The sequence below is a fragment of the Peromyscus maniculatus genome, chromosome 9, assembly GCF_049852395.1.
Source record: "Peromyscus maniculatus bairdii isolate BWxNUB_F1_BW_parent chromosome 9, HU_Pman_BW_mat_3.1, whole genome shotgun sequence".
In the NCBI taxonomy this organism is placed as follows: domain Eukaryota; kingdom Metazoa; phylum Chordata; class Mammalia; order Rodentia; family Cricetidae; genus Peromyscus; species Peromyscus maniculatus.
The window spans coordinates 37,776,825-37,804,368 of NC_134860.1; the positions used below are offsets into that span (position 1 = coordinate 37,776,825).

At 42.2% G+C, this 27,544-nt stretch overlaps 1 protein-coding gene across 6 annotated transcripts in view; it reads right to left on the reverse strand.

Moving 5' to 3' along the window:
* Window positions 1–27,544, reverse strand: part of Lrmda (leucine rich melanocyte differentiation associated) — a 1,030,542-nt gene that overhangs the window by 234,620 nt on the left and 768,378 nt on the right. For 5 of the 6 annotated variants that reach the window (XM_076544649.1, XM_076544648.1, XM_076544653.1 and 2 more), the window contains one exon: window positions 669–755. The exons of the other annotated variant lie outside the window; for it this stretch is intronic. In XM_076544649.1, the coding sequence (XP_076400764.1) occupies window positions 669–755 (87 nt within the window). The remainder of the gene's footprint in view (window positions 1–668; window positions 756–27,544) is intronic. 6 annotated transcript variants of the gene reach the window in all.

Here is a 27,544-nt window from a genome sequence, read left to right on the forward strand (position 1 = left end):
TACTTAACCTTCCAATACCTGTTTCATCATCTTTGACACAACAAAAAATGGTACCTACCTGTTGGTGTCATCAATATTACACAACACATGTTAAGACTTTAAAACAATGTCCATGAGGAGTCCTTGATATTTTTCTAGCCCTTAGCCTATATCTACTTTTGGTAGCATAAATCTACATTTCTACCCTCATCATGTTTATGGCTTTTTCTTGCTCTTTGCTTATCTTGCTGACACTTTATAAAAGAACTAAAAGGACCACAATGTTGATGATAGTAGATACACGGGTTTGCCTCTATTATGTTGCAAGCATTGCTATAAACACCTTACATTTATTATCAACATCCCTAGGAGGCAAATACTCTTATTATCTCTGAATTACAGAAGTGACCTAGCAAGGTTAAGTCACTTATCCAAGGACAAATAGTTATCACTGGTCACACTTGAGGTCCACACTCTGAGCCACGGAAGTGTACAGTACTCATATCTCTGATTAGCACTTTTCCCCAGCCAGATTCTGCTCCTTTAGAATTCCTTAAGTATCACTCACCCTCACTGTCCATGTTTTTCTAGAATACTATTAATAATTTTCCTACCCTCTAGGGTTTTACAGTTAAAACAAATAAACAATATGAGCCCATGTGAAAAGCACAACCTGGTAAATTCCAAACCTGTTCAGATACGCTCAGCATTGTCAGGGTCACTTGTCTCTGGTCAGAAGGTGGCTTAGGCGAGTGTCTGACAACAGCGTCACATCTCTGTGGGAAGAGGTTATGCAAAATATTGCAGGGAAGTTCAATTAGCTGGCGAGTTCAAGTCTGAAACAGCCATTATTGGCAGTCAGGAGGAGGGGAGAAGACAGAAGAGGCTTCGTAGAAGGCTTTGGTCAAATTAGATTCCAGACTTCTGTAATAGAAGATGTTTTATTACGGAGACAATGGATGAGAAACATGGGGGAATTACATACATGCTGTGTGAGCACTCCTGACAAATTCAGGTAATAGCAGAGGGTGAGTCACTGCTGACTGTCAGGTTATCTCGCTGAGGGTCACTGCTCCAGTGTCAAGGTCAGGATGAAACCAGAGAACAAAGAAGCAACAGAGAAAGCCTGCCTCCTCAGCTGACCGGTGACAGCGATTAGGGGCACACGGGTGACATGTGTGATAATATCATAGTCCTATGTGTGCTAAACATGAACTGATTTATAAAGTCCCTTCATGGTCATTATCCCACTGTGCTTTTATGGAACTCCACTACTAATCATCAAAGCTTCAGGGAAAACTTCATTTTTTAGAAACATAGCTCCATGATTTCAGCAAAGATACCTATTTTAATTTGGGTGACTCAGGCATGCACAAATAAACATCCAAGTTTGCTCATCGAGTCCTCATCTCAAATGCAATCAAAACAACCCAATAACTTCATGGGTTCTCCATTCAAAGACGCTTCATTACAGCTGAAGAGAAGGGGCCCATTCATAGAAATTCACAGTTACTACCATGTGCATGGTGCCTGAATGGTGTGCTATGTGCTGCCCATCTTCAGAAAGGCAGAGAGGACACTCTACAGACCAACTATGTGCTAGAGAGATGGCTTCATGGCTAAGAGCCTGTGCCGCTCTTCCCAAGGACCCAATTTCAGGTCCCAGCATCCATATCAGGTGGCTCACAATGGCCCGTAACTCCAGCTCCAGGGGAACTATCACTGCCGGCCTCTGTAGACACCTGTACTCATGTACACAAACATATACATAATTAAAAATAAGAGATAATCTTTTAAAAAAAGTATAAAAAAGAAATAAATCACACAGAGTCAAGGATTTTCCTGAGCCCTACAGAATCCTGAAGAGAGTTTAAAGAATGAGATTATATACTGGACATGAATATCAAGTCATGTGTATTATTATTCACACGTAAAAATGCTCAAGTATCAAAAATGAACCTACCGTAGAATCTATTCAACGCACACAAAACAGAATTAAGAATGATAAAATCCACACACACACCCAAGTAACAGACTAGAAATCAAACAAAGCAAAGGAGAAAAGTAAATGCAATGAAATTTAGAAACTGGAATTTGATGAAAGAGACAAAAGGCTCCAGGACTGATCCAAGGGACAGCGTAGGTCATATCCAAACACCGCCATATATCACTAGGAATTACACAGAGCGACCACAAAACCCTGAAGTTTCTCATGAATGTCTGTAAATCCAGAATGAGGTAAACTCTAGGTAGATAGTCTTATCGCCTAATTCGTCTAAGTAACAAGTGTACTGGGGAAAAAATAGTCCAGACCCAGGAGATTAAGAAAGGGATAGACTCACTAATGGACACGATGATTCTAAGGCTCCACACAGAGTAGGGGCAATTATTCAAAGCCCAAGAGTAAACCCTGGAGATGTCTCTGAAGAGTATCAGATGAGAGAACAGAGTGCCAGTGTATCTTCCCTAAAGATCACAAGCCTCCTCAGCTGAACCAGCCTCCTCCCCACAGCATTTTCTCAAGCTAAACACCCTAGATAAAATATGCAACATTTACTTCTCAGACCAAAAGCTGGAGCAGGAAAGAAGTGTGTCAGCCACAAGCAGATAGATAATCAAGAGCCTGTTCTTGATATATAATCACACTATTGAACAAACACAAAGAGCAAAGAGACACCATGACAAGTGTGCAGGCCCGGTGGAACACATCACCAAATGGGAAGGGAAGACAGTAGCTTACCAACCAAAAGACAACGACCCAACAGCTCAGCTCAAGTAACTGAGAAAAAAATCACAATCGCTTTATGCAAAAAAAAAAAAAAAAAAAAGGAATATGCCTAGTACTTTACTAAGAGAAAGGCCCACATGGATGCAATTCAATTGAATGACAGTTTTCACTTCTGCCTGGTGGGATTAAGTGACTGTAACATATCCTCACTCTTTACTGATTATAACTAAAACCCCTCACAAAATACTGGAACTCTCAGAGTGTTGAAAATCATATAAAAGCAGGTAGAATATGGACAGCTAGCTACTAACACATGAGTTCTGGGCTTCTTTCTTTCTTTCTTCCTTCCTTCCTTCCTTCCTTCCTTCCTTTCTTTCTTTTTTTCTTTCTTTCTTTCTTTTTTTAATATGGCATTTCCTCAACCAGAGGCAACTGGGATTTGAATAAAAACATAAGAACAGAGATGCAATGATCAAAGTGCTCTGAACTCACACTAAGATTTCATGCTGAGTAAATAACCAAATAATTATGGAATCGGAAGAGAGGATGTCATTATCATGGACAACAGGAAGATGATGCCGTAACTAAGAAAAATTCAGAGATGCTGCTAAAGGGGTCTTTAAGAGCAAAGAATGATGGGCATACCTAAAACTGAGTGTATGGGTCATTTGTGGTGTGTCCTTTATTATTTCAATGTCATTAAGTTTCAGGCATTAGAATAAATTACTAGTCAATTCTTAGTACTAGTAAATATGTCAGAAATAACTAAACATTCCAGTGAGGTATCAGTTTTTCAAAGTTAATTCCACTGGCTTCAAGCATAAATATCACAAGCACTTCCATAAAATTCAATGTCAGGTATCCTAAGGGGCTGAGTTCTGAAATTTAAAGGCATCTTCTACCCAAAGTACTGTCTCTCATTCCATGAGGCCAGGTTAGGAACTTGTGAGTTGAAGGAGATCTACAAGGACATGTCTAAATCAAGGAGCACAGTGTCTTACATGCACACGGCTCAAACTAGACAGTCCTGCTACAGAGTCCCCTGTAAGACTGGCCTGCGTGAACAGACATGCATCCCATGTCTGACTATATCCAGGGGCCAAAGGGAAAAATGTCAGCTACTTAAAACCCTAGCCCTAAGTTTCCCTTAGGATGTCCCATGGCCCAGGTCTGCACTCACAAATTGCTCCAGGTCTGAGTATGTTGGTCAAATGCTCAGAGATCACTCTAGAATCTTGAAGTCTTTCCCATGCTCATATGTGTTCCTAATAAAAAGAAGATAAATCAAGTTTAAAGCTACTTGTCAATCTTCTCTAATAATGAAATCTATTTCGTCTTCATGGTTCACGAGCAAACATCTTGTCATACTACTTCACACCATCTCTCCTACAAAACTGTTTCTGCATTTTATTGCAAACCTGCAGAAATCTCCAGAAACGAGATGGTCCTTGCAGGAGAACAGTAAGAACTTTGTCTAAAACAAGTTCCACATGTCATTTTTATCTTTCATTGAGGGTTAAATTTTCATGGATACAATGTCCCCTTCTTCCCAGATATATTGTCTGGGCAAATTCTAAGCAAGGAGTTTGTCATTCAGAATTCTTGAGATTTTTTTTTTTTTAAACTGTGACTGAGGTTAGGTGAGACTTATGCAAAGCTGTCTTCTATGGGAACATGATGAGAGCTCTCCCTGTCCTATTCTCTCATGGCTCCTGCATGGGGGTTGATAAGGATGGATGGAGACTGTATGCCAGTTTTGCTTTTAATAGTGGATGATACAAATATAACTTAAGATCCTGTCTTTTCTCCCTGAGCCAATATTTACTCTTCCATTCCCCAAGGTTGCTGCCATTACAAATGCTTATCAAATATCCTGAAAAGGATCAGGGACCAGCAAAGATTCAAATGTGTCATGTCAAATTGAATCATTTTTCTCAAGCATCCTTAACTTAACATGGTGTGTTCATTTACTTTCCGTATACTATTTAGTCTGCATCTCCCCTTGGTTATAAGAATACAAAATTAATTAGTCAAAAGCTAAGGTGACGTCATGTAGGACTTTGGACTCCCACACCCAAGTAAGGAACTCCAAATGAGATGAACAATGGTAACACCATGGGATAAAAACAGATTCCAAAACTCTGATGACTTTACTTGGGTTTCCCTTTTCATTTCCCAGCATCCATCTGGGAGTGTCTCCTCCACTAAGGGACATCCAGGTCTCTTTTGTGTCTACTGAACCTACAGTTATGGCTAAAATGAGATCACAGGAAAGCAGTATGGATAATCAATACAGCTAAAAGAGAGAAAATGCATATTTAATCACTAACTGTGAAGGGCACACCCTTGCCACTGAGGTCTGAAAGGTTAAAACTTTTATTCTGAATAAAAAGCAGGACTTTATTAATTTTTTTTTAGGGAAGATGTTTTATGAAGCAAAAAATCTTTACTTGCCTATAGATCTGTGGGAAGATTTTGAGAACTTATTCTAGATTCAGCCTGGAGAGTCCATGGTTTGACCATAGCTAACAGCTAGTCTTTGTGACTGTTCTCACTGCACTTATCAAATCAATACAAGTAATAATTGTTATTGATGGTGGCCTCACTATTGATTAAACAGGACAATTTAATTGCTTCTGTGAAGTCACACAACTTTTAGGTGACATCATGGCGTCAGTGAGGAACATCTAACTACTACTGCCTGCCCCCTACCTTGCTCAGTGGACAGGATGCACAGTGGCTTTTATTTAATGATGCGAAGACATGCAACCTTCCTGAACCATTCTCAGTGGGGAATTTCCTCCGGTGTTTGTTTGTTTGTTTGCTGTTTGTTTGTGATGCTGCCTTGGCTGGGACAAGGCGAGGTAGCTCATTGAGAAACAATGGGTTGCATCATGAAGGGGATTAAAATGTCCATTATGAGGTAAGCTTACAGTCCTGGCAGAAGGACAAACAAGACTCTTCATAAAAGTCTTATAAAACAATAAAATACTAATGGAAATAATCAAGCAAGCAAGGCAACAGGGAAGAGAGCACAGCCTCCAAACTCCTTTCCAAACACAGCCTGTCCGTGGGGAACTATGTTCAGGCCAAACTGGCTTTTTCCTTGCTCTCCCAGACAACATACTGATTCCTGACTTGGCACTCTGTGCTGGAGTTTTCTTTACCTAAGTTCTGCTTATATGGACTCAGCTCATCTTAAATCATTTAGGCTCCTGCTCAAATGCCCTTGCCAGAGCAGCTTTTTGTTTTCAGAGTCTTTATCTATTTATTTTTTAAGTTGTATTTTTTTTTGTGTGTGTGTGTGTGTATCTACATGAGTTTTTGTCCACCATGCCCTTTTGTGATCATTGTAGGTAGAGGAGGCGCTCTCGCCAGGTAGATATTTTGCATCACATAGTTCTACCTCCTTTTGTGTGCGACACTAGTCAATGTTAGGAAGCATACCTGCTTTTAGGCTTACTGTCTTTCTGAATTTATTCAAATATTAACAATAAGAGAGCATAGATCATTGGTTTTCTTTACTACTGTGGCCTCAGTGTCCCAAACAGGGTCTAAAAACAGGAGATACTTTGTGAATGCTAATATGGAAAGAAAACACAAGGAGCTGGTAAATGAATTGAATGAATGGGAAACTTACTACAATTCACCTGGAGGCCCCTGCTTCTAGACCACCCTTAAGACCATGCACCAGAAGAACCAGACCCTAGCCCCATCATCTACTAATGAATTGACCTTAAGGCCATCAGGAATAACTCAACTTCTCTACCTAATCTTATGATCAGATTTCTTAAATCCATGCTTATAAAAGAACAATTCAGCTTGTGTAGATGTTTAAGCAATGTTTCTCTATTGGTTGTAGTATTAAGGAAACTCCACGTAGTTAAAAGGGAGGTTTATTTTGTGGGGTAACTTACAAATAGGTTACAGGGTCTGGGAAAGGTATAGCACAGTCCAGTGGTGTTTTCTGGAAAACTCTGCTCAGTCTACCTCCAGCATCCAGGATCCAGGAACCAAGAGAGTTGGCACATCCAGATCTCGGGTCTTAAGGGCTCCTGTCTTGGCCCCACCTTGTAGGTGTGACAGTTACCAGAAGCCTCAATGTGGGTAGTACTTCCAGGTCAAACCACTACATTTCGCTCATTGTCATGACTACTGCCATTTATATACTAGGATTATATACTAGGAAAGTTATCCAGAAGCAGGGACCCTTTGAGAGTAGGTGTACTCTTACACAGCCTATTCATCCAAGATGACTTAATGCCCATTTAGACATGTTTTCTTCTCTATTAATACATCATGCAGCCAAGAAGCTCAACCACCTACTTATCCCATCCCCTGATGGGCACCAGCAAATTTGCAACATCTACTTGTGTGTGACAACTTTTTACCATAGTCATGAGTGGTCTTTATGAATAATTTGGTTGTGGAAAGGCAAAGTTTTCATTGTTGAAAGCTAAAGAGAAGACATTTAATTCAAACAGTATTAGGTTGGTAGATGAGGTAAATTGAAGCATGTAAGATTTATTGGACATCATAAAAGAGAAGCTGGGAGATAGTCAAGGAGATAGGGGGTGGTTGATTACCACAGAATTGCCAGCATAATAACTGGCAGCACATCAGCACATCAGAGTGTGCCATGGGGGCTGGGAAGCTCTCTCCCTGGCTGATTGCTTTATGTCGTTGTTAGTGCTCCTAGTCTATCAACTATGACCCTGGAAACAGCGAACCTCATCATCAGAAAGGAAGAAATGTAAATTTCAAAATAGATATATAAATATCCAGTGGCTGTGTTCCATTAGTCATTTATAGTCCTGACTTTGGAATGCAAAAATGTAAATCTAAGGCCCTTCTGCAGTCAGAAGTCACCCAGGGTTCATATAGTAATCTCTATGACAAGGGCTAAGTCGGTGGCTGGTAATAAAATCTAGGAGGCCAATAAGCTCACTAAACATACCAGGGGGTGAAAAACAAGGAAGAGACACACTCTCAACCTCTAAGTGAGGGAGAGTGACTGACTAATCAAGTCCATCCCACAGAGTCAAAGATGTCCCTGATGCAGTGAGGGCAGGACAGAGTTGATTTATTCATTGACAAGGCAATGCCCCTGTAAACAGACTGCTCCAAAGCTTTAAGAGCATGGCTCACTTTCGGACTTACTGCCATTTCACAGCTGCTAGCAATGGACACACCGCAGATAAACACCCATCTAAATGAAGCTAAGTGGTATCCATGACCAGGGGACAACTTCTACAGCTTATTTCTTCTTCAGCTCCTAAACTACAGGGGCAGTCTGCATTTACTCTATTACTTAGGCTAAAAGTTATCCTTTTGAAGTTTGAGGATTAGAGAGAGGAGGGATATTCATCCAAGAATGAGTTAAGACTTTCAGAAGTGAATCGATAGATCAGGGTTTGGTGGCACACACCTGTAATTCTAGCACTTGAAAAAGAGAATCCAGAGTTTAAGGTTACCTTTGGCTATGAAGCAAACTTGAGACAAGCCTAGGCTACATATGATCCTGGCTTTAGGTAAGTAAATAAATTATTATTTTACTGGCAAGATGCGTTACTTATGTGAATTAGTTCAATTTATGAAAATTGCTTAGTGTACAATAAGATGAATATTTAAGATCTTCAAAAATCAAATGATTTTAAGAAAAATTATTAATAATGTTATGGGTGTCCATAGGCAGAAAACTATGGGGAAAGGAAACTAACACTAAAAACTTTTGAGAATGCTATATGAAAACCTAAATATAGAGACAAATATACATAAATGTGATATAATTGAAGCTACCCTATAACAAGGAGCAACGCCTTCCCCAGATAACAGTCTTTCCAATAAAACAAACAAACAAAAAACAAAACAAAATCAGTGTCAGGTACAGGTTATCTTATTTTGAATTTTTGGTCAGGGGGGTCCCAAAGACCCCCCCAAACACTATATACTGTTCCCACTGCTCTTGATTAACTCCTAGAACTTAGCAGTAAGACTCTATTGCTGAATACAGTTACCCAGCTGGGAATCCTTCAAGCTACAGTAAAAACAGACCTGGCAAGATGTGCTCACTGCTGCAACAGTGGTATGGATGTCATGGGGATAACCAGCCACTGTCTGTTTGGATCTAAAGCTCCCTCCCCAAGAGGGAACACATTCAATACAGCATTGTCTGGGCCAAACCCTCATTGTTGGATAGCGCATAGGCCCTAGGGGGAAATTTAGAACTATTATTCAGCTAAAGGAATACAATATGAATTTTCCCATAAGTTTTCATCTTTATACCCAAAATGTATCTGTCAACCCTTATCAGAGAAGCTCTTTTTACAATAAGTTATAATTAACATACAGAATTCCACAAGCGGTTGATATGCAGAGAAGAGTGTGTGAGTACTTAACTCTAAATGGGACATTTAGTTTCCTAATTCTAATGTTAAATTGTGGAATATCAGTCATTAACTTTATGTAAAGATAATGGGATATTTTTCAAAATCCCAATACCACTTTATAATAAATACAGCATTAGTTAGTACCTATCTAACTGAGTCAAGGTCTAATAAATAAGAGTAAATATATAAGAAGCAGTACAACATACTATAGACACAGAATTTCATAGACCGATGATGAACCACTTGTACGACTTACTTTTAATACCTCTTTGTGCCTTATCACAAAGGAAACAGGAATAAACTAATCTTTAGTCAGGCAATGTGAGACAATCTCTAAATTAGATGAGATAATGAAGAACCCAATACAGCAGATAGCAATAAGCTAGTCCATCTTTATTGTTGAGCTCATTAGATTAAGAAATGCCAAGAGAAACTGGGAAAGCACGCCCCTGGGGTCTGTGATGGCATGTCTAGAGATGGATAAATCATGAGAGCTCTGATGGGTTCATCATATGATGATATTACCAACAGTGGTTGAAAACAGTAGCTGGGACATAGTTGGAGAAAACAGGTCACTGGTTGGTTGTGTGGGTATGCATGCATGTACATGAGTGTGATTGCATGCATGAGTTTATGTGTACCACATTTATGTGGGAGCACATAAAAGCCAGATCTCTCCAGAAATGCACTTATAGGTGGTTGTGAGTCACCACATGGGTGCCTGGAACTGAACCCAGGTCCTTTTCAAGAGCAATAAGCACTCTTAACCACTGAGTCATCTCTCCAGCCTCTCTGGGCCCCTTCTTGCTTCCCTTATTTTTTGCTTCTTATCCACCAGGAAGTGAAAGACAGCCACGTACCTCCAGCTACTATGATTTCTACTTAAATGTTTGGATTCAGTACCCAACAACTGAAAGTCCTGAAACCAGGAACCACATAAAGGTGCTTCTATCAGGCACTTGGCCACAGTGATAATAAAGTAGCCAATACACTTACAAATTCAAACATAGCAATATAGACTCTGGGGAAAAGAGTTGGTCAATAAAAATTAGCAGTGTGTGCCATTAGAAACGTTGCATGGAGACGCAAGTGGAAGCCTCCAGATTCTACTAGCACATGACAAAGAAGCCCTGAACCCTCCTATCCTATTACCTGTGATTTAAAAATGATTACTACTAATATTAAAATGTATTATGCACTTTGATACCCACCTTTGCTGTTGTCCTGTTGAGTCCTCTCCATAACCCAATGAGGTAAGTGTTCTTAATGTCTCCTTTTCTAGATCAGTTCATTGAGGCCTCAAGAAGCAAGTTAACTAACTGGTCAAATACCACATCAGGATTGATGGTCAATTCCAGGATTCAAAACTCAAGCAGTCTAACTGGTAACCTTGACAACAATGTCATTATCCATGCCCCAGGCCCATTTCGGAATCTTGCAATTACTTTATTTCCCAATACTAGAAAGAGGACCTGTTAAAAGCAGATGTGAACAATCTAGAAGCTCTGTGATTACCACCCATCCCTCCAAAGAAAAATATATCAGTCCTTTAGTCCATAAGTCAGGTTATCATGGATGAGCTAAGCATTTCTCACGTATGAATGAACTGGTAATAATGTCAAGCCAGCACACATGGAAGAATGAAGATACCACATCTCATCCACAGTCACTAATGTGTCGTTCCCTTGAGACTCAGTCTAGCACAGCACAGCTCTTCAGTCTAAACAGTGGGCTCTACTTCCATCCGTCCACCTGCTTGTTACAGACACACAAAGCTGCCCGTCCAGGTAGAAAGTGGTGAGCACTTCCTGAGGGGAATCCCCCAGTGGAGAGGAGCACAAGTCTAGAATGTTTCCAAGCTAATGATGCTAGATGCCTTGGGTGTGATTTTATTTATAAGGCATGGTGGCCTTACTACCCAGCAAGCAGCAGGGCTTAAGGAGAACCACAGGGCCTAGTAGTGACTGAACGTCCTAGTGACTGGTTCTTGACATGTAGCCCTCTGCTTTCAGCCTTGGCAGAGGAGCAATAACAGAAACCTAGGCCTCAAAGGGAGAACTATAAACCACTCAGCTCAGTCTTTCTTTTGGAACTGTGAGGTTTCTCCCTAGGAAGGTGAATAAAGAATGGGAACATAAAACAATGAAAAAGAGTTAAATCGGACCAGTTCAACAATCCCCCACTTTTGCTTCCCATTACACACACACACACACACACACACACACACACACACACACACACACACACACACACACACTGCCCCTGCTCTGGCCTCAGAGGTCATAAGAATCAAATATAAATTTTGAGAGTTGAAAAGAGGGAAGCTATTCCAAATGACTCAGAGGATAACTGTCACTGGAATTAATATGGTCGGAATGCTTAAAATTGCCACAGGTCCCTTCACTTTTGAAAGGTGTCAGCTCTTGTCTGGAAGGTGAGTGCCTGTCTATGATACCGGGATGAAGTGCTGTGCTGTCACAGGCGGCTGCAGGAGAAGGGAAAGCTTATTTAATTTACTGAACCTCGCGTGGAAATTGGCAAGGGTGAGCTCCAAAGAGTAAGCACGGGGAGGACTCTTATCTGTCCCCGTTTGCCATACTACGACATTCTTCCATTCAATCCCCCTCTGTGGATTCTGATCATCCTATACCTTCCTCTGTGGTGTGCAGTACTCCTCTCCCTAGAAGTGAAAACAGACCAGACATAAGGACTGAGAACTCAGCCCTTTCCAAAGGACCAAAACGTCCCTAACTTAGGGGAGCAAAATCTAATCTACTGCACCGTCATCTGGACAGATGCTGTGAGACCACCCAAGTTGCCTCAAATCCTTGAAGATGACAATTATACTGTTTTGTCCCATGATAAATCATTCAGCATTAAGCCTTTTAGAAAGGAAAAAAAGCCAAGAACCTGGATCCTGAGATGTCCATACGTGTGTGTGTGTGTGTGTGTGTGTGTGTGTGTGTGTGTGTGTGTGTGTCCCCATACATGAATGCAGAAGGGTGCATGAGCACACGTGGCACATGGATGCCCACGCATGTGAAAGCTAGAGGTTGATATTGGGTGTCTTCCTCGATTGCTCCCCAACTTGCTTTTGAAGCAGGGTTTCTCACTAAAGCCTGAGCTCACCGATGGGCCTATATTGGCTGGCCAGCAAGCTCTCAGGATCCTCTGCTCTCTGCCTTCCCAGTGCCAGGATTATAGGTATGTGCTGCTGCACCAGGCTTTGTATGTGGGTGTTGGAGATTCAAACCCAGGTTTTCACACTTGTGTGCTAAGCACTTTAGCTGCAGAGCTCTTTCCAGCCTTCAGATCTCCTTTACAGAGTGAGTTGGACCCTTCTGAAAGGCAGTGGTATACCAAACTCTTCTAGGGGTCCCTATGAGTAATGGTATGATGCAAGTCAACCTTCACATGATAAGGGAACATTTAAGAAAGCTGAATTGAGCTTAGTTGTTGTGGTTATTGTAATTGTTGTTGCTTCCCCACAGGAAGCAATGGAGTTAAGAGTAGTTTTGCCACTTAGGCAAAAGAGGGACTCTAAGTTCAATTCTGACTTTCTCAGGCTAGCTTATCACCATTGACAACTCATTCTTTTTTTTTTTTTCAGTTTTTGTCCCTAGAGTGGGTCTGCCACAACAGCAGAATGGTAAGTCATTCAGAGGCTTGGGTGCTCAAGGCTGGGTCCCCTGCTAGTGTTGCTATGTTAGGAGCTACTAGGAAATATAAGGGGTGGGGCCTAGGTGGAAGAAGTAGGTCACTGGGGGCAGAAGGACATGCTCTTTCTCTCTCCTTGCTTCCTGGTTTTCATAAGGTGAGCAACTGTGTTCTACCACGTGTCCATCATGGTATTCTGCCTCATCTCAACCAAGAAACTATGGGGCCTGCTGGCTGTGGACTAAAATAAATCTTTCCTCTCTAAGCTGTGCCTGTCAGGTATTTGCCAAAATGACAAAGCGTCTGGATGACATGATGTTGTGGTATTGCCTTTTCCTCTGTGTATTATATGATTGCTGTCTTGGAGAATAGAGTCCCGGGGACTAGTAGCCATGAGAACTAACTAATAGAACACTGTGGAGATAGCTACATATATGGTAAGTACAATAGACCTGACCATGGTCCCTAATAAAAAGACCCCTCACCTCAGCATCTAGACACTACCCTCTCCCTTCCTCTCCCAAGTACAAATAGTCTTGGGAGATGCTAGATTATGTATGAAGTAGAATGTTGACAAAAGTGAGACTCTATGATGCAGCTTCCACGAGGTTGTCATCCACGCAGAGTGGGTCTTTTGTGCTGATACAGGTATTCTGGATTTACCCAAGCTGCTGTAAAGTAATGTGTCACCTATGAATAAGTAAGCCCAACAAACTCATTGACTCTGGTGGGGTAAATAGATGTTTATGTCTCCACAGGAAAAGTTAACTTATCACACAATATTTCATCCCCATTTCCCAGTCTTCCATTTGGGAGCATCAAAAGTGCCACCTAATAAGTGGTGTTGTGGGTGCTGGTCATCTAGGAATGAACAAAATGAAGTTTCCAGAATGAACACGTGCTGCAATGGTGTCATAGTTCAAGTGGGGGAGAACAGAACTTTAACTATGTGTGAGGGGTTCTGTGGAAGTTTGAGCAGTGTGCTACAGAAACACATTTCATGGTTGTCTAAAACACAAAAAATAAAAAATAAAGTGACCGTATGCTAATCCAGGGGAATAATGTCCTAGCAAAAGCACTGACCAACTCAAACAACATAACTCCATTTCTTAAATGGAGAGTTTATGTTTTGATTTGATTTTTCATTGCATTCTGCACTGCTATAAACTGGTATTTTGCAAAACCATAAAAAGAAAGAATTAGATAAATTGATGACCATAAAAAAAGTCATATCTCTTGGAAATTCCTTTTGTAGTCACACATTATATAATAAAACAAATTGAAGCATCACATTAAAAATGAGCCTGCCTTGGAATCAACTTCCTAGAAAGGATGGCCTCAGAAGTGCATCCCAAACAATCATCAATCTTATGACATTCAGGGTTGGATGGGTACCCTCCAAAACAATGACATTTGACTTTTTCTTTGAATTCTGAAAAACAGTTTATAAAGTACTATGAAAGAAGAGTTTCCCCAAAAAACAGATGCCACTATCTTTACAAAATTCCATGGAAATTAGATTATTTTTACTGTGAGAAAAATATTGTTGGGGGATATTTATATAGCCCCCTCATATCTATGGGTTTCATATTTTCATTAAGAATTAATTATAGATCAAAAGTATTTTAGAAAAAAAATCTGCACCTGCACTGTACCTCTAGAGACTTCTTCTGTAATGACTGTCTTAACAATCCCCCTATTTACACAGCCCAGACACTAAAGTAGAGATCATTAGGTAATCTAAAAGCCATCTTAAATACAGGGGAAGAGTTACACAGGTCATATGCAAACACTGCCATTTGATATACTGAATTTCAGCATCTGAGTATTTGGTCCATGTGAGGGGTCCTGGAAATGCTCCCAACAGACAACAAAGGACAAGTGTGTATTTGCCAGAGAAAGTTGATATGAAGGGTTTAACGAAAATGGAAAGATGATCAGCAAGAGTGCTCCAGCATGAATAAAGCACAGGACAAGGTCAGTTGTGCCAACAGAGGGTCTAAAAGACATGTTGACCAATGAGGGTACACACTTACTTCACCTGAACTTGTTGAAATGCCTGAGTGCATCAGGAGGATGCTCTTTGGAGGTCAGCAAAACCAAAGAATCCATAGACTAGGAAGCTTGGGAGAGACTCTAAAGCAAGCCATTGGTTATTCCCAAACCAAGGGCTAAGTAAGGTGCACAGAGGAAAGATGACAAAGACTTCATAACTGTCAAAGATGTAGGTGCCAAACACACATGCCAGCAGAGTTCTTTAGGGTCATTTCCTCTAGTCCTGCACTTGATAGAATGAAACTCAGGACACACAAAAAGAAGGACTGAAAATGTAACACGGTAGCAGAGCCAAACTTAAACCTATTAGCAAGCCAGCCTGCTGCCTCCATCCCACCTTTGCTAAGAGTCATGCACCCAATGGTAAAGAAGAGTCGGGAGACTCTGGAGGGTTAGTGGAGCAGGCTGGGAGCATGAGGCTGGTGTGCAGACATCTCATCTACCAGTGATACCCGGCTTTCAGGGACAAGCCCGTGAGGTCCCCACTCTAGTTCCAGAGAGGCTGTTCTATTCTCCAGCTAATATTTCCCTCCACTGAGAACCTTCTACATCTATAGGCATGGTCATTTTGATTGTTGCGATCAGGCTATGCCATACTCTGTATAACTTTGTATTGTACAAAACAATGGGGTTTTGGTTTTGTGTGTGTGTGTGTGTGTGTGTGTGTGTGTGTGTGTGTGTGTGTGTGTTTTAATTAGGTCATGTATTGCCCTATGAGACTCTACTTATAAACAGTTTTGTGTCCATTTTTAGGGAGCTAACTGACTGCAGCTCCTGGGTGGACCCTGTAATTACCCCATCTATGTAGCATCATCCATCCAGCACAGACGAAGAAATGACTTATTCCTGGGAATAGATATGAAGCCACCCTACAAGTTCATTTGGGCAACATGAGACTGAGAGCGCATACGGGCCTACTAAAATCTTACTTGCTAAACCAGGCCCATTTCTTCACTTTTTAATTATCTCCCTCTGTTTGTCTAAATGTACCAATATGTATAGCCAGTGTGTATAACTCGACTCATTATTTCTCTTATAGCACGTTGAGAACAGTATGCATACAGTAGACATGGCATCATGAATTCTAGTCTTTTCAGTGGGTTATATTGTAGGAGAGGACTTTGATCAACTCTCATCAGTTGAAGATATGCTGGCTACACAGTGAGGTTCACTAGTCTAGGTTCACATTTGATGCATTTCGACTCATGGTCATTTCAATTCAAATGAGTTTATCAAGATGTAACCCAGTTTTAAACTGAGGCGCATCTGTAAGTCATTCTAAACCACTATGAACTTTCTATCAAATATGAATTCACACATGCTAGACCTCCCTATGCAGCTGGAATTCTTTAGATTAACTTCTACATAGAATATAATGCATATTGACACATAGGCTTTTTATTTTATTTTATTTTATTTTATTTATTTATTTATTTTGGTTTTTTGAGGCAGGGTTTCTCTGTGTAGCTTTGCGCCTTTTCCTGGAACTCACTTGGTAGCCCAGGCTGGCCTCGAACTCACAGAGATCCACCTGCCTCTGCCTCCCGAGTACTGGGATTAAAGGCGTGCGCCTCCGCCGCCGCCACCGCCGCCGCCGCCGCCACCACCACCCGGCAACACATAGACTTTTTAAAGTATGCTAATACATAATAAATTCTATTAGCAATTAAAATATTATTGACCTTAGTGAAATATAAAAAAGAAAAATAGCAATTATTTAAAACTTAGAAGAATAAAAAGGTTCTCCCCCAGAGTACCCCCTCTTGCTGTCTGAATGAACAGTGAGTGCTGATGGTCCCATCCACACTTGATCTTAGTTACCATTATTGCTTTTAAACTTTCCACAGTGTATTCACTCGAGTCTGATTTTGGAGTAAACCACTCTCCCTGGACCTACCCTTCATGTACCACACAGCAACACTGGAAATGAGCTCTCCCCAAAAATCAGAATTCTCCAGAAGGTCCCGACTAAAATAGAGCAGAGATGTTGAATAAATATTTGTTTCATACACAGAAGAAAATTTCCAGAAAGATGATTTCCACGTCGACCTGGAGTCTCTAAATTTTCCAGACACAGAAATTAGGATGCCTGGTGATATGTAGCCCCTTATCACCACAAGACACAAATAACTTTCCCTGGAGAATCAGCCCTCACTGTGCTACTTGCTTCAATTTAATCTAAAATCTTCTTGCAACTCCAGAAAAAAAAAAATCACTCTGGTTCTCTGGACCAAGGCAATCCAACACAAAGTATCATATTCCTAATTAATTTCTCATTTGTCATAGCCCCTTTCCCTTTAAGAATAGTTCAGTACATCAGCAAAGGTTAAAGCCTCAGGTTTTCATGGGAGATCTAAAGAAATTACATGACAAGTCACCACAGTGTAGGCTGTAGCTGATCACGTGCGGCTATAGATCTATATTAAGTCATTCCCATTGACTGTCCATCCGACGTGGCTACATATTTTATTCATTTGCTTTATAGCCGGTCAGTTGTATCTTAGTAAATTCAATACCCTTCAAACTGAAGCATACTTTATTCTCCCCAATATGTGCCTTTCTGCTCTATTCTATTCCATTTGGTATACTTCCCAATCAATTCCTTTGTGAGCCTCATTTCATTCCGCACAATATATCCATTCTTAGGATTTATATCTTTCAGAATGATTTAAATCTATTTTGCTTGACACTGCCTTAAAGCTACTGAATACACCATTCATTCCTATCCACTGGGCCGTGCGGCCTGGTGCATAGTCCATCTTCTTGGTTGAGGAAAGATGCACTTTCTTAGCTTGGTGTGATGTGAAATGATGCTTGCTTTTTTATCTATGCTGGCCATGGTCATAGAGTGAGTGAGTAATAAGAGTGCTAAGTAGCCATGTGTATGAATGTCAGTGTGTGCCAGGTACTCAATGCCTCATGGGTAATAGCTGCCTACTAAGTACGAAGTCATCTTCCACATCAATGCTTCTGAAGTTTAGGTACCATTGCCCATAGATGAAACACAATATACAACCAAGATCCCTTTCTCAAAATTGTTGTTGATAGAAAGAACAGCGGAGGGGTTGCCTCTTTTGGTAGCATTCATCATGAGTCTTACCTGACTTGAGTTGGCTGTAGGTTTTTATGATCATCCTAAGACTTCTAAAGTTCATGTTGCACAATGGGATGATTTTATTCTCCATGAAGGAAAACAAACAAACAAAAAGGCAGCAAAAGGAACACCATTCTGATGACCTTTTGAATACCCTTCCTAACCAACAGAACTCGGAAAGATCTTGGGGAGAGGTCCAGTGAGGAGGCAGGAAGAGAGAGAACACCCTGCCTGCTGACTGTGAATAGGCAAGTTGCTTTGACAGGGTGAACTAAATAGCAAAAGTCTCCTTGGTTTGTTCAACAAAAACACTGAGGCTAAGGTTCAGAGGACCCGAGCAGGCAGCCCAAGGTTCCATGGCTGTATCCCAAAGTGAGGAGGCACTCTAAGAGATTTGTTAAAAGGGGGAGTTGACATGATAAAAGCACACTGTTCTTATAAAACAAGTCATAACTTCCTGAAATAAAGTGAACTTGAAATAAACTCATGATGGTCAGTAACCAAGCCCAGAATGTGGCCTTTGTACAGAACACCTTGTTGGGAAGAAAGTGTGGACTGAGGAAGGAAGGGAGGTCCCCGAAAACCAGGAAAGTAAAACAAGAAAGTGGGTTGTGAACACATCAAAATGATGGCATTAGAACACAGATTGTAGAGCACAATAAACAACAGTATGATCAAACACACAAAAAGGGAAGGCTGGTAGGGTGGAGTTGGAGCTATGTGACCACAAGAAGTACCATGCTTGGTACGAGCTAACTACAGAGATCTGAGGATGTAAATCTGCAGGTTCCTTGATTCAAAATGGCAATAGCATTTGAACAGGCGTTTGTTCAAATAGAGCAGGAAAATCAAGGAAGAGACCAACTGCAGGGAAATTCCAGCTCAGTATCTACCAAACTTGACTCCAAGTGAGGCTGAAGAAGATTAGGGAGGGGTGACAGTCAAAGATGGCAAGCTAATAACACTGTCCAGGGCACGTTCTGCTGGACTCGGATGCAGGAGGTCACTCAGCACTTCTCCAGCAACGTCTAAAGGCAGTTGCACGCACGAGGCCCTGGCTTCCATCTCCAGCATATCACATAGATTTAAAAAATATCTGAAACTACATAAAATAGATTTTAATGAAAAATATTTTCATATAATACATGTTGATCATGTTTTTCCTTTTTCCTGTTTCTCCAAGATCCTTCCAACCTTCCTTCCCACTCTATTTTATATTCATTTTTCTCTTTCTTAAATAATTTTTAAAATACAGCAAATTCTTAAGAGGTAGAGCCTTTCCATCTAGGCTGTGCTGTACTAAACTAACTCACTCTCTCTCTCTCTCTCTCTCTCTCTCTCTCTCTCTCTCTCTCTCTCTCTCTCTCTCTCTCTCTAAGATTTTCACCATATACCTTGTATCAAAACTGCAGTCTTGATGATCTACCAATTTCCAGAGATAGGGAGAGAGGAAGGATATTCATTCATTCAAACAAATCAATCGACAGCATATTTATTAATTATACTAAAAACTGAATTGTAGTTCATGAGTCCATATCACTGAGAATGGAACACCGCGCCCCCCCAAGCCTTCCTATGGAATGCCATCTGCCATCGATGCCTCAACACTGAGAGGTAAATTCGAGAAACCTATGTTCAATTAGCAGGTGAAACTCAAGGGCAAATGAAACAGAACACAAAGCAAAAATATCCACTTAGGTAAAAACACTCCCTTCCCAAAGTCAGAACTGAAAGAATCATCTTGGGGAGCCGTTTATGTCAAACTCCATCCCAGCAGGCTCCCTGGACTTTCAGCTCCATTAGGATAACTCGCAGCAGATGCTCAGAGGCTATGGAATGCCTCCAGCTCGTTGATGGTTGCAGTCCTGGGTGGAATGAGATGCAACACTTCCTCCAACCCTAAGGTTTCACAGCTCCACCTTGAATGTGCATCTGGGCCGGTCCTCCCAGGTGGCGACATCAGAGCACAGAGGAGGAAGCCGCGACAAGAAGGGAGGTAACTTCCATCTTTTGCACGCCACAAAGTTTACAAAGAACCACACTCAAGGACCTTTCTGCTGCACCGTGCTTCCATTACCACAACTTGCAAATCCTCCTGACACCCAACTGCAGCGGCCCATATCCCAGCTGGCCAAAGCACCAGCATTAGACAAACAGTGGGATCTCTCAGCTCCCTACCAGGACAAAAGCAACGAGAATTGCCAAATCCAATTCACAAAACATTTAATTTATAACAGTTAAAACCTGGCCTCTGACCAAGTCCAAAAGAAGTATGTCTTATTTCACTCGCTCTTGAATATGTCTCGTCCAGAGATAAATAGCACTGAACACTGCCAGCTCTCTCCTCCGTTTGGTGTTTTGCTTAGTTGGGCCCTGTGACAAGCCAAGAGTTGATGTATCTGCTTGAATGTGTAATTTACCTCTCTGGTCAACTTAGCTTTTTTTTCCTTGACAATATTATGTCAAACAATCACATCACAACTGGCTCTGATCTCTTTGTTGTTAGCTAATAAATTAGAGAGTATTTATTATCTGCAATCCTTTTTTCCTCTTTTAATGGTGACACATTTGTGGTGAATTACAGGGCAGCTTTATAAACTAGGCTTGGGGCCAGTCTCAGGCCCTGCATCCATGTGAACGTTCCTTCTCCCGCTTGGCCTCCCAGACGGGTGGTAAATCAAGGCAGCTGCCAAGACACACTCGTTACTGTGCGTCATTGGGGAGAGCAGGAAGCGTTGGGGGTATAATTCTGTCTATCAAACTAATATGTTATATCAGTAGCTTTGTAATCTTCTGCCATAACTTATGGGAAGTGACACCTAAGAATTCACTTTGAAGGCAATGTGTTCCTCAGCCTTTAAGCCAAAACAGACCTGATTCAAGCAACAGCTCTCTGTTTACACGAAAGGCTTTCTAGGTCTGGGGAATCAGGTCCCTATCAACGTGGCAGTACTTTACACATCCAGTCACAGGCTCGGCTCTTGTTTACCACACTCGTGGCAAGATTTATAAACTCTTCCAACAGGTTTCTCCTTGTCTTTTCTCCCCGTGACCCTTGCCTTTCACCTTCGGTAGCAAGAGGAATAAACGCACCCCTTGAATGTTATCACGACAAAGCAGACCTCTGTGATGGGCAGGAAGGAATGGCCGCCTCACTTCCCTTCAAACCCTGCCTTGACAAATGTGGGAAACAGCTGTTTGGGAGAGAAGAATTCTCCCAGTGATAAGACCAGCAGTGTCAGCTCTGCGTTCCTGTTCCTGAAAGACCACGTGACATGGAAACAATGAAGGAAGGAAACCTTAGGCAGACGATGTAGTGCCAAAGTCAAGATGCTGAAGCCACCATGCTCCCAAAACAGTGTCTTCCCTCTCTGGACTTATTGGTGGATTATCCCTCCTTCTTCCCCCTTCCGCCCCCTGGCTGTTTTTCTCAGCAGGCCAATGAGAGAAGCACTTTGGGAGAAGATTAAGTAGGTCTCTGAGCTGCCATCTGATGGAAAAGAAATCTCCAAGAATGGTTCAAAGGAGTGAGTCCTCCTCCAGGCACAAAACTAAATATGCACAGTGAAGAAATTTGAAAAATGCCTGTCCTTGCCATCCCCGGTCCCTTAGTGATTGATGGCAGAGAGGGTTTGCTATGATCATTTTCCCCTGACAGGTCCCAGGCATAAATCCCACGGAGTGGCTGCTCTTGCCTGACAACCTTCCGAGGGAGGGCTCCAGTTAGGAACAGGAAACAGACCTCTATTTTTCACCCTCAGCGCTCCTTCAGGTGCAAAGAAAAGACTGCATGGAAAAAAATGAGCCCTTATCGGCGGCGGGAAAAGCCAGATTCAAAGCAGTTTTCACACTTAGTCATCAGAAAGAATGGCCAACAGAGAAGGATGGGGCCTCGGCCTCACTTCTTCAAACTGCAGTTTAAATCCTCCAAAGAAAAGCTTTGAAACCTTTTCCAAGTGAAAAGTGGGTCCCCCTCCCCCTTCTCTACTCAGGGCATGGCTTTCCAAAGTTGTGTTAGTATTTTCTTCAAGGTCACTCTTGAAATGTACTGTGCCTATATTGTGCCATAAAAGCCATTGCTTACACATAAAAGGGCGAAGCACATAGATACTCTAATATCTGCAATCGACCAGCATGTATTGTGAACTGGTGTGTGGTGACCCCAGTGAGTCATTGTGTCCACAGAGTCCTTGGTACCAGGTTAAATAAGCAAACCCTCAATTAACAGTAGTGCAATAAAAAAGGGTCCAGGTGATGTTTTTTCTTTTCATTTTTCTTTCTTTTTTTTGCGTTTGTTTTTATCTTTTATCATGAGCAGTTGGGACGTTTGGGAATCAGTGTATCCTACATGGGAAGCTAAAGAAGGATGAGCGGCAGTTGAGAGCTCTGGCTAAATCAGACTCAACTGGACTGAAAGGAAAATGTACGGTTTGCCCTAAATGGAAGAGGAGATTAAATGAACCAGGCCTCACTCTCACAGTACTTAGCTGATAGCATCTAAAAAGCTAGACTGACCTAGTGAGAGTTATTAAATGGTCCAACCCAGGCGACTGTCTACAAAGGAGGAACATTTTGCATTGCCTTTAACACTTTCCTGAAACTGGATATTTACCTCTCATTATCCATCTCCCGTGAATGTAAGGAACAACTGTTCTTGGGTGGTACAATGAAATTCTTGTTCAGTGCTAGCACCTTGCCAAATCAGGCCTTGGGGACATGGGCACCATGGGTGTTCGACATTAGTGTTGTACCACTGACACTCCTCAGTCAGTCACTACGGGGGAAAAAGATCCCACCTTGGCCTCTCATTTTAAGGCTGACGTTAACTCAATGGATAAGGACTCCGCCTGAGATCACAGTGTCAAACCTTATTTTCCAGAGTCAATAGTTTTAAAGCTATCCTCATGTTAGGGAGGATCCAGCTATGCCTGGGAGTTCTGATAATTGGTCCCTGGGTCAGCCAAGAAAACTCAGTGGGGGGAAATCAGAAAAAGAAAGAACAATTTGCTCATAAAATGAAGGAGTAATGGATGTGAGGTTTGTGTAAAGTCATAAAGCAGCTTGAGGAAGTCTTGAGAAAAACAAACTCCCTACATCACTCTCTCCCTCACTCCAGGCCCCTCCAGATAGCCAACAGGATGTGCTTCCTTCTAACCGCCTATAAATTTGGGGTGAGAAAAACAAGTCAGATCTTGTGGACAGAGCGCTAGGCTGCAAGGAACATGGTTAGATGTCTTGTCTGCTTGGAGGAAGTGCCAAACAGCATTTTCTCATCAAATGCTGGTGATAAGAAAGGCATTTAATGCTCCATGTGACGGGGCTGCTGCAAGTGGGTGGTAGAGACATGAAAAGTTATAGCCAATGTCCTATTAAACATCGCAGGCCCGTCCACACATGCTCACTCTGTTCTCAAGCCAAGGATAATAGTGTGCTGTACGGAACCATCAGCTGGAGTAGAGATGTCCCTTGGCTGGGATAACTTTAGAAACAGAGTTCTCAAGGCACGGGAGGTGTGATGGCCATCTGTATGGTGCATGGATAAGAGCTCAGCTGAGCCCATAGCTGCTGGAGGTTGAGCTCTCTTGAAGTCTGTCTGACTTACCCTCTTCACCCAGGTCCTTCCTCTAGAGCGCAACTACTTCTTGGCAACTGAATATAAGAAACTGGGTTACAAAAGTATAAAAGCAGAAATCAGTTTCTGCCGGAAACCCAAAGAGACATCTTTTAGAGCATAAAGAGACATCCTGATGACTATGAGGAGGAGGACTTGGTCTTCAAAAAGAGGCCTGGGGTGGGACAAAGTGTTGCCTAGATATGCTGTCAACTCAAACTGACATGAAGTAGTAATATCCTAGATCAAGGTATCTCAGCCTCACTATTAATACTTTGCACTGGATAATTCCTTTGTTCTGAGGACTCTTCTGAGAGTCTTCTGAGAGGTCACAGACCCCTAGCTAAAACCATGTACATAACAGTAAGCACACACCTGCTTGAAGAGAATACATTTTTTTAAAAAATGTCTTCAAGGGTCTGGGGAGACAGGCCAGTGAGTGAGGTACCTGACACTCATGCATGGGGACCCGAGTTAAGATCCATGGCATGCACATAAAAGCTGGGCATGGTGGCACATCTGTGATTTTAGTCACATGATGTAAAATAGGAGATCCCTAAAACTCACTGGTCCCCCATCAGCTGAATCAGTGAGTGTCATTTTCAGTGAAAGACCCTGTCTGGAAAAATAAGGTGGGTATCAAGGAAGATACTCAATATAGACCTCTTGCCTGCACACATGTACATGTGCAAGCACGCACATGTGCACACACGGATACACATACACACACACACACACACACACACACACACACACACACACACACACACCTGTAACACAGAGATTATTAAATGGGCATTGAGGGTATCCAAAGTTTCCCCTAGTTGAGAACCACTGCCCTAAACTATTGGGCAGGTCCATTCCAGTGAATCTCTCTGACTCTGGTATCCAACGAAGAAAACTGGATCTCTAAGGACCTGTCCTCACATGTTCTTTTCCATGATCTGAGGAAACCCAATAACTCTGCATGTAACAGAACTCTCGTGCTTGGGCTTCTGAGTAAAGATGAATGTTCGTTGACTGTAAGGATAAAGTTAGATCTGAAAAGCAACTTCAAAACCACTCCCTCCCCTGCACTCAATGAACTAAGAAAGAGACGGCATTGTTAGAGACTGGAAGAGACATAGTTTACCACAGAGGACAGACCCACAGAGGGGAGGGGCTTCACAATAGGAGCTGGGAGGGTCTTCATAATAGGAGCAGGGAGGGGCTTCATAATAGGAGCAGGGAGGGGCTTCTGAGGGGAGACATGACTACAGAGAGGCACAGCCACTGTCACTGGATGCAGGGAGACATGGGAAGAAATCCCTGCTGCTTTCTCCCTTCTCTCAACTAATTCTGCACTGGTGCCTCCCACTGGGTAAACTGGTGAGCTTTAACTGGACTCCAGCTGGCAAAGGATTCAAACGAACTGCTTATCAGAATCAAGCAGGAAAGGGCCTGTGAACACATCCCAAATCAGGGGGACAAATGGCCAATGGGACCACCATTACACTTGGAATATGAAATGTCCATAGACACATGTGTTCCTAGCTAATGCTGTTTCAGAAGATTGTGGCACCTTCTGGACGTTGGCCTAGGGACAAAGGGACAGCCCTTGAGAGTTACAGGGCAGTTCTGCTTCCTTCCTAAAAATGCTGTTTCTGGGGCTGCCGAGATGTGGAGTCCCAGGGGCATGCACTTGCTACCATGAACTCTGCTATGACTTCTCTACCATGATGGATTGGATCCTTTTGAACTGTGAGCCAAATAACTCCTCCTCTTAAGTTGATTCTATCAGGTGTCCAGGCACAAGAAGAGTAACATATACAACTCCCAAGTCCAACTCAAAGGGAAACTGAACACAGTTTGGACTTGCTGGGTAAAAATGGAAAGTAAAATGAGTTTAAGGGGGGAAAATCTGTTCCCCAAATATCTTCAAAAGAATTCTCACTCCCTGCATCCCCCAGATCAAAGCGTACTTTAAAGAGCCTAGATTTGCACTGTCATTGAATAATTTTGTAAAGTTGTGAGGTCAACATCTAAGAAAGAAATGGTATGGAAAAAAACTACAAAGGTGTATTAGTTACCTATAGCTGTGTAAGGAAAGAACATAAGACCCCACAGCATAGAACAAAAACTGTCATATTGTTTCCTGGTACTTTTCGTTAAAGAGTGGTGGGCTCCCCTCAGGCAGATGGTCCTCACGACTCATCTGAGATAACCCATGTGTCTATTGGTAGGTATCACATAGCCCATGGGCTGCATGGTCTGGGGTGCAATGCCCAGTCTCTCTACATAGCAACCCCAGGGTGTTAAGACGGAAGCCAGGGTCCAGCATACAAATGCTACCCCATCTCTGTTTGTCACATCTGCTAACACTCTAATGAGGAAACCACGTCACAAGGTCAAATCCACAGTTTCTAGCCCACAAAGTGGCTAGAGAAATTCATTCACAGTAGAGAGGATCTTAGCCACATTTCAAAGAGACAAGCATGTACTCAGAAAGAATGTATACATATTAAATAGCCAGTCATGTTAGGGAATGGACTTCCTAGGGCATATTTCCTACCTAGCAAATCTAGTTTTTATTCATTCCTAAGCAATCCAGAAGGACAGCAAGGGTTTTTTTTGTTGTTGTCGCAGTGGCTCTGGGATCTGAAATACCCTCCTTATATGCCGTCAGCCAAGCCCACCCCAGAGGATTTTATGATTATGAGCCAACCAGCTCATCAGATATTAGTGGAATTGCTTTAATCCCAAATTCAAACCAGGGAAGCCCTAAGTGAAAAGTTTTTGCAGCCCTAAGATTCTATTTTCCTCTCCTACAGATAGGATAATCTGGCTTTTAGAACATCTTAGTGTGGAGATATCAAATTAGAAATCAGAAAATGTGTTTTGGAACTCTCACTCAGAAAGCCATCATTTACATAAGTCACGTGGGGTCTGCTCTCTCCAATTCAGTTTTCTTATCTATAAACTTGAGGAGTCAAACTATTCCCATGCTGAACAGGTAACCTGGAGAATGCATGCCCTTGTCAGTGATTTGGACATGCATCATCTTGTCCAAGCTACGCCGGCACCAGATCCAAATGCAATCTGTGACGAGATGCCTTCTAAGCCCTCTCCGGCTCTGCTGCCTGTGGCTTATGCCGCCCTTTCTTCTATCAGGCCCCAATTGGATACTCATCATTACTCTGAAGTCATTCAGTTTATTTGATCATGAGGATCAGGGGTGCCTGTATGAGCAGAAGAGAACAGGACCTTGCGCCAGCCCTTCCTTCACACCATCTTGTTTTAGTTCCATATACTTTTTCCAGGGGCAGTAAAGATGGCATGTTCTTCTTTGTATAAGCAGTGGCAGTGAGTAGGCCCCAAGGCTGTAAGTCGGCTGCACTTGTTCCTATCTGGGCTTTTGGGGAGGCTATAGGACCCGGAAGCCTCAGATCCCGTCACTGGTCCACAAGCAGATGTGTTCCAAAAATATCTTCCAGGGGTCCTGTCCTTTCAAAGGGAATTCTTGGGAGGTAAAAATGCAGGCTCAAAAAACAAAACAAAAACCAACCAAACAACAACAACAACAACCCCTACTGGCTGCTGGCTGTTACCTAAGAGAAGAGATTAGGAATGCCAGAAAAGCCCTGATACCACTGTGAGGGCCCATCTCCGACTGGCAGGAAACAGCCTCATGAGAAATGCACTCTTTGATGCGACACAAGGATCCTTCTCTACTGGACTTTCAAGTTCGGTTTTCTCTTTGTGGCTATAAGGACTATGAGAGAGCTATGTATCTTCTCAGTGAGCCTGAGCTGGGCCTGGAGTCGCCTTATTTGGTGGCTAAAGACATTAGTAGCAAAGCTGTACTGTAACTGTGCAGCTTACAGTACAGCTGCTGTTATCACATCTCTTAGGAGGCTGTTGATGAAGTGGCTAGTTTATGTATTGTTTGTATGTTGCCTTCTTCTGCCTGACTAGAGTAAGGATGTTCCATATTCCCTCACTCGGCTCTCTCCCACCTCCACTGCCTCTCCAATATCAGCCCAGTATCTTGT